Here is a 13,826-nt window from a genome sequence, read left to right as displayed (position 1 = left end):
GTGGTGTCATTTTCTGCTGCTTTTGATAAACACTTCAGAGAAAATATTTTCTACTTTACTACATATATTTGACAGCCTTTCTTAAAAGTTACTTTTATATTTTGGCTTTTAGATACTTGATGAAACCTATTGTTAGAGAATAACCCAGTGGGGGGGAGGGGGGGAATATTTTTTGAGAGAAGATTCCAGATTCATTCACTATACGGCTCAACAGATCTCTGATCCATGAAGCTTCCTTCTACCACGTTGTGTGGTTCGGAGCCGAGACACTCGTCAGAGAAGAAAACACTTGGAATACGTTGCTTGTTTGCTCTGCATATGTGTGCCATGAGTGATGGGTAACGTAGTGCGAAGTCGAGTTAGTTGGTTTCGGTTAGGCTAAATCGCGGACATTTTACGGGCACGACATGGTGAAAGCATTCGATTGAGACAGCGTCTCTCCTGAGGAGAAAGTATTGAAATGTCCCGAGTGTCAGTGAACAGGTAGGGGTGGGGCACGTGACAGTTCTAGGCCAATGGCTGTAGGGTTTTGTGGGATGGCAGGCTCTCATTGGCTGATGAGTTGGCGTATCAAGGGTGAATGAGGAAGGGGAGTGAAGAATACAGTGGTGGCAGATAGTAGTGTCGGAGTTACGAACAATTAGTATGTCGTGTTCGCTGGACTTTAATAAAGTTACACATAAAGATAGGTTTCCTGTTAGACAACGAGGACACTACAATATGAACGTGTTCACCGTTCAAATTCATTATTTGGCATTGGAGTTGCGTTCAGTTCATCGTTCTCATAAAAGTGAGCGTGTTCAATGAGCGCGTTCTTTTTCGTTCGTTCATGCACAACACTGATCATTAGTGACTTGCATAACTATTATATTACATGCATATCAAATCAAAAGAGGGAATTTGGATTTTCATGGATCCATCAAATATCAATAGCCACAATGAATGGTCAGTTTATATTTCTTATAGTCTGCTAAATAAATGTGTATGCTCTGGCCTTGTTAATGTTATTGACACTTTGTAATATGTGTATTTTAAGATGGATTATATGAGTTAGTTATTTGTGTACTTGTGTACTTTAGTTTATAAATTCTCATGCCTAAAATTGCACCTTGGGGGTGAATAAAGTAAATTGCAAACTTGACTTTTCTCTAAATGACACTAAATCCATTCATAATCCTCTATGAAAATGTATTTTATACAAAACCCATTCACTTTACATATTTCCACACTGTACATATGTGTGTCTTTTTTTTCACTGTACAGTTTAGTTTTATTCAACCTATATTTTTCATTGTTTGTCATTTTACCTTACACTTAAGTATCATTATTCTTACACGTTACGTATTATTACTTACTGATCCCTGATGACTGAAATTTCCCCACTGTGGGACTAATAAAGGATTATCTTATTTTACCGTAGAGCTGAAATTATTGGTTTATTATTCCACTAGGATTTTGAAAAAAATTAAAATGACATATCTTAACAATTAATTTATCCTTAAAGTGATATTAAAGAATACAAATTCGAGCAATTCATTGACATAATAAGTACTTTCCAGTTTTCTATAATAGTAACTTTGAAATATTATATCAGAATCAGAATCAGAATCAGAATGTATTTATTGCCAAGTAGGTTTACACCAACGAGGAATTTGCTCTGGTTATTGTTGCATACAATGAACATAGAACATAAAAACATACAAACACATAAATACAACACACATAAGAAAAGCAATAAAAAGAAACAATATGTATTTACTCACTATTTACTTCGTATTTACTCCCTTTTTCTAATATTTATACAAAGTAACATTTATTTAGACATAAACATATCTAAATAAAATATATATAATAGATAAAAGATATAAAAAGTGAAGTAAAAAGTTAAATGCAAGTCAGTGAACAGTGTCAGATTGCAATATGCAATGTAGTGCCGTATAATATAATATAATATAATGTGTTAATATAATATAATGTGTTAATAGGATCACGATACAATAAAACACTGATGTTAAATAATGTCACATGTTCCAAAGCAATGATAAACCTACAGAGGTTTCCGATTGTGTAGATTTAAAATCAATTGAAAATAAATAGTGTGGAAGAGGGGGGGCAGGAGTTTTCTCTTCGTCTTTGTCCCTCGCCGCTCGCTGTAGTTGTGAGGTTGCCTGGAGACGGTGGATACGTGTGGCAGCGGCGGCGGCAGCGATGGAGAAGTACGAGAAGATCAAAGTTGTGGGACGAGGAGCTTTCGGGTAAACTCACAGTTTATTTACACATCTCAGCTGTGGAGCGTCACCAGTAAAGACCCCCTGTTTAAAACACGGTGGTGCTAGCAGTGAGCTAACAGAGCTAACAACACAACAAGGCCTCGGTGTTTCTACCCAAAGAAAAGCAACGGGACTCGACAGATGTGCAGCGTCCTCTGAAAACACCAGAAACACGAACTAGCTTTTGTTCTGAGTTTGTAAAACTGTGTGTCTCTACTTGAAACGCGTGTTTGTGTTTGTGTGACCAATCGAAATGACAACTGCTTCGTGTACATCATGAACTAATACTTTAGTGTGAGTCGTCATTAATAGCAGATTCTTGGTCTCCAGGGAAATCCTTCTCTTCCTTTACAGTTTGGAGTTTGTAGCGTCTTAATCCATCAGTAAAACATCTGTATAGAGACCGTTTCACCACTTCTGGTAAAATGTTGCAGAACATCTGGAGCTAACTCCATTAGAAAAACTGCATATTTAGCATTTACAAGTACAGTTGACTGACTGGGTTTTTACTTATATCTGAAAAAAAACCTGTAAACTCCCCAAAGCTGGTGACTCATTAGAAACATTGAGTTCTTACTAACCTCTTAAATTTCTAGTTGCATTATTAAAGAAGAGAAAAAACAAAAGAGATTGTAGCTGAACTTTCACTTTTTAAAATGCAATAAAAACTTTTTAACATTTGTCAACACTGTACATCTACATTTGATCTATTGTAAGTCAAGAGCAAGTCAAACCATATTTATAAGTTGTAAAATGCTAATATTCATACCACGATAACCATGCATCTACATTGTAAATGTTGATATCAGTTTTTCTAATGGGTTCTGGTCAAGAGGTCATTTTTACAGAAGTGGTCGAACAGTGTATTTCCAAATTATTTGCAGTGATACAGAGACACGTGGTTCATACTGGAGGAGAGTCTTTCAGTACCTAGCTACTTTATAAGTTGTTCCCATTAGAGGCTCATAACTAATAGTTACACCAGTATTAAATAATTAATTGTGCAATGTCAGAAAGATTTACAAGTTAGTTAGGCGAGTTATAATATGCAGTAAAGTTAGCATAAGACAGCATTAATATTATAACTATATTTGTATGAGTAAGGTATTAATAAAGTACTGAGCAGTTCCACTGGTACTTATATGTAGGTCTGTTGGATGAAAACAAGACTGTGGGAAACAAGGGAGAAACAACTGGATATATGACAGATAAATTATAAAATAAGTGTGTTCTGTCAATACATCGTATACATTACAAAATGAGAAGAGTACTATAACTTATCCTTTTCCTAAAAACGAATGCACGTTTATGCTGCCATACTTTTCTTTACATTATTATTCTCCTCAAATCATGTATTAAACTTGTGTGTCAGTCATATAACTAGTATCAACACTCTTGCACAAAAGATATAAACCCCAAATCTACATCTAATTGTTCTCCCTCGTCCTCCTGTCAGGATCGTTCACCTGTGCCGCAGGCGCAGCGACGGGGCCTTTCTCATCCTGAAGGAAATCCCAGTGGAGCAGATGTCACGAGACGAGCGTCTGTCGGCTCAGAACGAGTGTCAGGTGCTGAAACTGCTCCACCACCCGAACATCATCGAGTACTATGAGAACTTCCTGGAAGACAAGGCCCTCATGATAGCCATGGAGTATGCACCAGGTACGATTACTGTAATATCTTATTACACCACCCCCTTTTGTTCATTGTGCAGCAAATCATGTTTCCCATGGTTTAGTGCTGTAGGGCGCCATACCATTTTTCATCTTCCCATGTCAGGCCTGGGAAGAGTACATGATAACACCTAATATCAGTGAGAGTGGAGGTGTTTCGAGGGATAATCATCAAGTTTTAGGTTTCATATGAAGGTAACTGCAAGAGAAACTTCTTAGGCAAGACATCAAGACCCAATATTCGGCCTCAATTTACACATATAGGTTTTTTTGTTCAGGTTTAAGGCTAAACCTTAAGTTCTGGACGTCTTTCCACATTATATTTGATATATAAGACAAATATGACAAAATTCATTAGGTGAGATTATTATTCTGTGGAGTCTCTTTCCCTCTTATGTTGCTTGTTACCCGCTGCCTGTTAAAACAATCACTTATTGCAGGAGGGACTTTGGCTGATTACATACAGAAGCGCTGTAACTCTCTGCTGGACGAGGACACGATCCTTCACTTCTTTGTGCAGATCCTCCTCGCCTTGTACCACGTCCACAACAAACTCATCCTGCACAGGGACCTCAAGACGCAAAACATTCTTCTCGACAAGCACCAGATGATCGTCAAAATCGGGGACTTTGGCATCTCCAAAATCCTCGTCAGCAAAAGCAAAGCCTACACTGTGAGCTGAGTTCTTTGCTTTGGACATATCTTTATGTGTTGAATTCTTACACGTGCATGAATGAAGGTGTCCTTTCTTTTTTTTGCTCTGCAGGTTGTTGGGACCCCATGCTACATCTCCCCAGAGCTGTGTGAAGGGAAACCTTACAACCAGAAGAGTGACATCTGGGCTCTGGGCTGCGTGCTGTATGAGCTAGCGAGCCTGAAGAGAGCCTTTGAGGCCGCTGTAATGAAAAGCTTTTCTTTACAAAAATCTCTAACTCATGTTGATGTTTCTAAGTGTGTTAGTTTCTGCAATATTTTTATTCTTAATCTGTGTCTGATGCATAAAATGGTGCTTTGGCAAAGGCAGTGAAACCATCCCAGCAAACATCAGAGCGCCGCTGCCTTCGCCACGAGAGAGCGACACTTATAACTTCTCAGAATATTCAATATTAGACCCCTTGTCGCTCAATGTTTAAGTGTGAAGCAGATTCCTCAGGCTCTTGATTTAAACACAAATCAATAATTCAATCAACTCTTTTTGCTTTAACTCCTGTCAGTCTTCAGAACCAAATTCCACAGTGATTTACTAATGTGGAAGTCTTATTCCTTCAGCAGAGAGTTTGGGGGATTCTTCACACATTTCTAATGAATTCTTAAAACTTGTGCTCGTTCATTTTGCCTTTTCAGAATCTACCCGCCCTCGTTCTGAAGATCATGAGCGGCACATTCGCTCCAATTTCCGATCGGTACAGCCCAGAACTGCGGCAGCTCATTCTCCACATGCTCAATCTGGATCCATCCAAACGTCCTCAGCTCAATGAGATAATGGCCCTCCCCATATGCATCAGGCCCCTGCTTAACCTCTACACGGATATAGGCAACGTCAAAATGCGCAGGTGGGATCCGAATGCAGAGGTGATGAGTAGATGGAGGTTTTTATATCTTTTATTTAAAATCACCTCCTCTGGACTTTTTCAGGATCGAGAAACCACTGTCAACAATGCACCCTTGTCACCAGGGCAGAGCAGGAGGCAGAGTTCCCGGCAACAGGTCCAGAGGTAATGCACACGATATCTGACGGCCGGAACCACCTGTACCAAACTGATTGCAGTGCTTAAACCACGCTGATTGTTATTTCTTGGGCTGAAACAGATGGATCATTCGGTTTAGGATCGGGGAAGGTGCACTCCCTGCCCCTGTCCTCGGTGTACACGTGGGGAAGTGGCATCTCGACGCCGCTGCGTCTGCCAATGCTCAACACCGAGGTGCTGCAGGTGTCCCTGGGCCGCACCCAGAGGATGGGGGTCACCAAGTCCGGCCGTCTGATCACCTGGGAGGTCTGTCTACAAAATACTAATGTTTTTAAACACATAGGCCTGCTTCAATTTAGTCAATTTATTTATGCAGAAATAATACATTTATAACGAGTCTAATATAAAGTAATCCTTGATATGATGCAGCCCTGTTCAACATCACAACCGTGACAGGGCCAATAAAAGCAAAAACATTTTTCTCTCTATAAAGGTACAATTTATGATTAAATCATTGTCCTATATTGCAGACCTAGATCCTAGATTAGATTTTGCAGGTGTAGTAGCATCCGATTGTATTTCTACAGCTGCTAAAATGCAGTACGTCATTTTTTTCAGATGTAAAAATATCACCGATAAAGATCTGCTTTTGGTGTCAGCCCCTCAGAGAGCTTCTGTGTAGACTCAAGATCACATCACAGAGAAGAATCGCTGTGTTGAAGAAGCAGAAATAGATTATTCAGTTGCTTCAGTAGCTCAAACTGCAAACCGTCTCAAACCAAAGCAAGCATTGTGCCATTTTCCATTTACTGGATTATAGTGAACTGTAGGAAAATGAAGGAAATCAGTGACAGATACTGATCTCAATAAGCAGGTTGGAGAATATTTGTGCTTAATATTAAAATAAGTGCTGGGAAGCAGTGAACATCACAGACTGAAAGTGTTTAATCATCTGTCAGCGGGTGGATTTTCCCCTTGAACAAGTTTAGTACAGAAAAGTCTAATTATCTGTCTGCACACAAACAACTAATAACCAAAGATTGTTGCAGGCGCCATCTGTGGGATCCGGTGAGGCCAGTCTGCCCGGTGTGGTGGAGCAGATGCAGCCTCAGTTCATCTCTCGCTTCCTCGAGGGTCAGTCTGGAGTCACCATCAAGTCTGTGTCCTGTGGCGATCTCTTCACCACCTGCATGACAGGTTGGTGGGCTTTTCCTGTTTAGAGATAAAATCAAGGAGATCCCAGCCTTGCTCCATGTAGAAAGGAAGCTTGGCCCTTTATTGTCTGCACTTAACGCACCAGTCTTTTTTTTCCATCATACAATTGTGTTGAGCTGAAACTGTGGTGCTCTGTTGTTGTTTTGTGTGATTGTGTGTTGTGAAAGCTGCTTTCAGTATATCCATCATCACAAAGCAGAAAACACAGGATTAAAGACCTTTCCTCCCAGCTCAGTTGCCTCTCATCACTTTTCACTGTAGTGATGCAGATTAGCATTTCCTAAAATAGGGATTAGAGGTATTCTGTTGGTCCACTCATGAATACACCTACACTCATCAACAAATAATGCCTCTAATCCCTTACTCTTTTTTTTTTTTTCAATTTGCAGACAGGGGCATCATTATGACGTTTGGAAGTGGGAGCAATGGCTGTCTAGGACACGGTAACTTCAACGATGTAACACAGGTACATGTTCACTCTGATTAATGCACACTCAGTTAGCATTTTATTAGGTACCCTTAAACTTAAGCCTAAAAAAAAATGATAAACTTTACGTTGTTGGCCATTTGACCTTTGTTGGACAGTTGGCAGAAGAGAGGCGGTATGACGTGCAGCAAAGGTGCCACAGGAAGCTGCATCAATATTGGATAACATTTGTTTTCTTTCTCTGATTCTGTTCTCAGCCTAAGATAGTCGAGGCCCTCCTCGGCTACGAGCTGGTTCAGGTGTCGTGCGGCGCTTCCCACGTTCTCGCCGTGACCAATGAAAGAGAAGTATTTGCCTGGGGAAGAGGAGACAATGGTATCGTAAAATTAACTGGTTGTTTTAGAATCCGCTCTGTCTACCTTTTCAGCATTTGTTTGCCTATATGACTGATTTATGACAACAGCTCATCAGCACACAACATGATTGTTGAGTCTCACTCTGTCTGGAAGGTCGCCTGGGGCTCGGGGACCAAGAAACCCACAACTCTCCGCAGCAGGTGTGTTTACCTGTGGAATTTGAGGCCCAGAGGGTCATGTGTGGAGTCGACTGTTCCATGATTGTCAGTACCCAACACAGAATTATGGCGTGTGGAAGCAACAGGTAATTACTGTATTCGTCATCCTAAAACACTTATCATTAGTCTCAGTGAACACCGACTGAGGAGCTCGTGATCGGCAGTGAAACATCCCTCGTTTCACATTTAATGAGAGAACAGCACTGCTGCATTCTGTGAAAATGATCTACTCTTGTTAACATTTAATAAACCAATGCTTCTCCTCTGCCCCCTGTATGAACTCTTTCTTGTGCCTGTGGGCGGTGGTAGATTAAAGGTGCAGAGAGTGAGTTTCCTGGTTCACAACCTGTGAGACAGCATTCTCCCAAAGTGACAAACACTTTGTTTTCTCGCATCGTTAATCCCTCACTGTCACAGAGACTCAGGACCGGACGTCGATGTGTTTGTAAGAAGCACAAATTCAAAAACTGCAGCTCAGCATCTTCCGGCAGCAAACAAGAAAACAGATTTAATATGAACGGGTCTTTTCACAAAGTTATACTTATGTACATTAAAAACTTTACATCAACATTCAACTGCCTCTGTTGAAAGAAATAGATTTTGTCGTTTTGTTGCGGTCAGGTTCAATAAGCTCGGGTTGGATAAGATAACAGCCGAAGAGGAACCAAATCCCTCAAACCAAGTGGAAGAAGTTAATTCGTACAGCCCCATCCAATCAGCGCCGCTCGACTCTGAGAGGATCACTTACATTGACATTGGAACGTCCCACTCTGTTGCTGTTACAGGTAAAGAAATTATTAATATCATTAGAGAAATCATTATATTATTTAAAAGACATTTTTGAAGAAGACCCTTTGGCGGTAACCCATTTCTGTGTGACTTCCTCCGTGATGGTGCGAAATAGGAGAAGGTCACAGTTTCACTCAGCACCAGCCAGACTAGTTTTTTCGGTTGTTGCAGCAACAAATTTGTTTGTTTCAGCTCCCAGATGGTTTTGTTTGCATCACGACTTTCACAAGACTCACATTTGTCCTCCAGACAGGGGTCAGTGCTTCACCTTTGGCAGTAACCAGCACGGCCAGATGGGCTGCAGCTCCCGCCGCAGCAGCCGTGTGCCCTACCCGGTACCCGGCATGCAGGGCATCGCCATGGCTGCCTGCGGAGACGCTTTCACCTTAGCTATTGGATCTGGTGAGTAGAAGGGACCATGTGGGATATTATGACCTTCTCTCTTTTCTTTAAGGTCGTACGCACGTCCACAGGTGACCTTTGATCAGGGTTTGACGAGGGGATGCGACGTGAGGTCACCAGATCAGTTGGCATTATAAGAATGATAAAGGTGTGATGTGTCAGGTGCTAACAAAAGAGTCTAAGATATCCGTCAAGCTCAGACTTTACACGCCCACACACAGACTTAACGCTGCAGTCAGACCAAAATCCACAGGATAAAATAGACTTTCATGGTGAGGCCGAGAACAAAGAGGAGAGGAAATAGCTCGGTTAGGATTGGCTGCAGTCCACAGAGTTGTAAACCAAGTAGGGTTTTATCAAAATCTGTGTCACTGTCACTGCTGCCAAACTGGTTCCACTTCTCTGCCACTTTCTTCTTCAGCTCATTCTCGGGCGACGCTCGTGCCTACAACTTTTTAAATGCGCAACCGAAGCTTTGATTTTGGTTCGTTCATATGTGATAGATTTAAGATTCCAGCATCAACAACTTGCACATTAATGTCATCCAGATGGTTGTAAGATTGACATTACAGCACCATGTCCATTAGATTTAGATGTATTAACATTAAGCAACTGTTTGTTCGGGGGTCAGACATTTACCTTATATTAAGAGCCAGGTTGTTTCATCATTTATCAGAGCTTTCCCATTTATAACTATGATTTGGAAGTTTGAGACAAGCACTATTTAAAAGTCTGACACTACAAATGACATGAACAAGAGAATTAGAGGAGATCTCAGGATATTCCAGATGTGTAGAGGCTTGTGTGAGATGCAGGAGTAAACACAACAGGGTTCATCTCTGCTCTGAGTGGAGGCAGCATTTCTCAGATATCTGTGGTTTTAGATGCACCAATGAAAACAGCTTTTACAGCATTTTAAACTCTGTGAACACACGACAGGAATCTGACTTAAAAACAGGGCCACTCAGATGGATTGTTGTTAATCCTCTGCAAATTAAAAGATTAAAAAACGAATGGTTAGGTGGAAGATGTTTTGTTGGAAAATGGTTGACAGTCATGCAATCTATACAGTGGTTTCAGCTAATGGACTAAAAAAACAAAACCGCTGGTACGGTTTCCTAAACATGTGGGTTAACGTGTGTGTTTTTGTGTGTGTGCGTGCACTCGTGCGTCTCTCAATGTGTCTTCTGTCCTTAAAGCTGGGGGCGACATGGTAAAAATGACGTATTGTGCCAGTTCTCGGTTCCCTGGGGAGAAATCCGGCGGTGCCAGCCATGGCTGTCGGTTCTCTTTGTTATTGAAAAGCTTTGTTCCGCTTCCTCCAGATTGAGCCATTATGCCGCCACTGCAGGAGAGACAGAGTCATCAGTTAAAGATTTGGGCGGATTAATGTGAAGAAACAGCAAACAGCTCCTTGTTCCCCTGATTTTTTTTTCTTTTTCGTTATTCCACAGAAGGGGAGGTGTACACCTGGGGAAAGGGGGCCCGCGGTCGCCTCGGCAGGAAAGAGGAGGATTCTGGGATACCGAAGGCAGTGCAGCTTGATGAAAGTCACCCGTTCATGGTGACATCAGTGGCTTGTTGTCATGGCAACACTCTGCTGGCAGTGAAACGTAATATTTTGCTTATTACTCTTTGTTAACAAACACTGGGATGTGTCGGGATGGGGTGAAATCTGTCAGGGAGAATATGAATCCTCTCGGAAAGGTTTTTCGGTGGAGAACTGTGAATGGATTCATGTGTAAGTCTGACAGTCCACTGGCTTTAAAACATGACGACAGCTCTTTTTCAGGCAGCCTTTACATCTGAAAGCATTTCCAGTGACGTGTTGACACTGGTTCCTTTCAGCCATACTGGAACTTGTTTGGTCCAGTTTTGCATTGATGATATTGATTTTAGTCTGAGCTGAATCACGTGGCCTCCTACCTTTTATGACGGGCGACGGCATTGGTGCAAAAGCCAGAGATCCCGACGTGAACTGAAAGGCAGTGAAGGTGGGATTAAATCAGGACTCTACAGTTCATATTGAAAATAGCTGCAGATTTTGGGAAGATTAAACTGCAGCACAATTTAATAAGTAACAGAGATGTTGGTAATCCTTGCTGCAGGCTGCAGGCTGCAGGGCGGCTGTTTGAACGTTTCCCGTGACAATGGAGACTGAGATCAACTAACACTGAAGATGCACTAATAGAAATTTAAATAGTCTAATTGATAAACTTGCTGTTATCAATAATGGAACAGTTCATTTCCCTCAATTTCAATCAGTTACATCAATGAGAGAGAAGAATGTCAAATCCATCGGGAGACATTGATGAAAATAAACAAAAAATAAACAACTTTAGTAATCAAAGATAAATAATGTGAAGAAATGTATCTAAAGCCTTAAAAGTTGGGTCTTATCAATATCTGTCAATATCTATATCTATATCTATAATATCTATCAATATGTGTCAACAGAAGACAAAGGAATACATAAAATAAATAGTTATTTCTGTGGAGCACTTTTATTAATACAAGTATTTCCCTCCATGTTCAGGGTTGCAGATGAGTTTATCTTCTACATTGCTGAATCTGCTGTGAATTGAATAATCATCTGTATGTTCATTCAATCACAAAACCTATGCGTGATGATGAAAACCAACATATCCTCACTTTTGAGAAGATGGAAGCAGTAGATTATGCTGACAACTGTAATAATTATCACAATAGGTGCGAATTCATGAGTTTGTGTCAATCAACCAATAGATGAATTGCTGCCTCTTGTTACAGCTTTGCTCGAGGATTCTGTCCAGAGATGAGTTTGTCCTGAAGAAGAACCGGCTCAGCGGCCGTCCCGCAGCCCGGCGGTCCTGTGAGGTGACGGCTTCCTCCTCCAGCTGCGGTTCTGTTGAAAGATTTCTTTTCATACTGCAGCTGCAGCTTCAGGTTTTCACTTGGTCTTTCTCCTCTGTATCTATGCTTTTTTTTCAGGGATGAATGTTTGTGCCTCATTCTGTGTCTCTCATGGAGCAAAGGTCACAACCTGAGTATCTCCCAACCAGGTTGGATAAAGAGAGGTTGTAACACTGTGACTGAAGCCGGACTGCAGGAAGTCATTAGGCCGCTTTCATGTGGTGAACTATTGTCCTCTTCCACGTGCAGCGTGAGCATGATAAACCATGGGACTGGTTGGAGCTCTGTTAAGTCACTGGTGAATGTGATGATACAAAGCACAGAGCAGAAAAGAAAAGAAAGGAGCCACTTGGGAGTTCATCAGTCAAATGAACCAAATGCATTCATCTGCAGCACGTCCTCAGTGGTCACATTGTGCTTTATTGGATTAACCCTCACTTACATTTGTAACCCAGTGTTCGGACCAGATAACGACCTGTTGTTCAGGGTAACACAGAAACAAGCTTTCATGGTGTTAAAGGGAATGACTGTGTTCGAACCCACTCACTCACCTCTTCCTTTTCTATGGGGAAAAGTAAACACAGATTTCAGACACCATCTATTGAGTAATCTACATGTCGGGGGATCGTTAGTTGGATGAACTGTTTTCAGTTTTCAGTATAAATGTTTGAGGAGCACTCACTTGGACAATCTGAACACTCACAGAATACGATGGACAATAGATATAGTGCAATATGCATTAACTAGGTAGTGATATTTTAAATGAGATGATATATTATATAAATGTGTAATATATTAGTATTACTAATAGAAATCTCTAAAGTAACAAAAACTGCCAAGTATAGAGTGTATAGAGAGTATAAACTACAATATTTACATCTGAAACATAGTAAAGTGTAAAATATTCGATTCCATAAAATGAAAATACTCAAGTTAAGTTTAAATACCTCAGGATCGTATGTAGTTGCAGTATTTAACACCACTGGTGCCTTGGAGTCAAATATTTGTAGTAAAATAAAATGTTTTTTCAACTATTAGCAAATGCAGTTATCAAAAGATTTTCTAGTGTTAAAGCTTTTAAAAACACTTCTGGTAAAGGGAAAAATCACATTTAGTAATTCTAGTGTATTTTATATATGTGTATATTAGTGTATGTTGCATTAGAGGACGGTTTCACTGTGAATGAGCCTTAAATTAGAGACGTTGAGGTTTTCAGAAACTGAAATGTTATTACATCTTTTTAATATCAAAACCAAAAGCTGCTGAAATATTTATATATATTTAGGTACAAGTGGATAGGAAACGTCTGTATCTGAACTGAGAAGTTTGAGCTTAAAATAAAACCTCATCAGTTGAAAATTATGAGATTAAAATCAACATCAAGCCAAATATGAACCACAGGATTTCTCAGCGACAGTCTGATTATACCTTTGCTTTACTCTGCCCCCACAGTCTCACATTAATCACCTGTTTCATTATGTACGTTCCTTTATACTTTGATTAACAGACTAATGATCAGCCGCTATGACTGTTGTAATTATCGTGATATATAATCAGTTAATATGTTGTAATTAATTCATGTATATTTGAATCTGAATATATATATTTTATTTTTCAAAATGTAATCTAATTTTTTATGTAATTATTGATTATTCACATCTTCTATGACGACATGGACCATTTACTGTGGTTGCTTTGTGTGATGATGTAATGATGATGTAATCCGGTGGTAACACAGGATCCAGTTGTGAGGATATGAAAAGGATGTGCACTTGATTTTTTTTCATCAGTATTCTAACTAAAGTCAAGCATTTATTTTAAATATGTATATTTATACTGGTCACATTTGTATCATGAATTAATAATAAAATAAAGACAAAATACAGAATACCTTCA

At 40.1% G+C, this 13,826-nt stretch overlaps 1 protein-coding gene across 1 annotated transcript; it reads left to right on the top strand.

Annotated features, from left to right (window-relative positions):
- The first annotated feature begins 2,173 nt into the window (after positions 1–2,173).
- nek8 (NIMA-related kinase 8) lies at positions 2,174–13,818 on the top strand. Its single transcript, XM_062385194.1, has 15 exons — positions 2,174–2,255; positions 3,727–3,932; positions 4,384–4,616; positions 4,710–4,841; positions 5,288–5,496; positions 5,579–5,658; positions 5,753–5,937; positions 6,681–6,828; positions 7,236–7,312; positions 7,531–7,648; positions 7,783–7,933; positions 8,469–8,632; positions 8,886–9,038; positions 10,493–10,651; positions 11,808–13,818. Exons 1-15 carry the CDS (start codon positions 2,209–2,211, stop codon positions 11,834–11,836), a joined length of 2,091 nt encoding a protein of 696 aa, XP_062241178.1. The 5' UTR covers positions 2,174–2,208; the 3' UTR covers positions 11,837–13,818.
- The last annotated feature ends 8 nt before the right edge of the window (positions 13,819–13,826 follow it).

This window comes from Platichthys flesus, chromosome 4 (assembly GCF_949316205.1).
Source record: "Platichthys flesus chromosome 4, fPlaFle2.1, whole genome shotgun sequence".
Classification (NCBI taxonomy): Eukaryota; Metazoa; Chordata; class Actinopteri; order Pleuronectiformes; family Pleuronectidae; genus Platichthys; species Platichthys flesus.
Note: the sequence above shows the minus strand (reverse complement) of the source record. Positions and strands in the feature narration are given on the sequence as shown.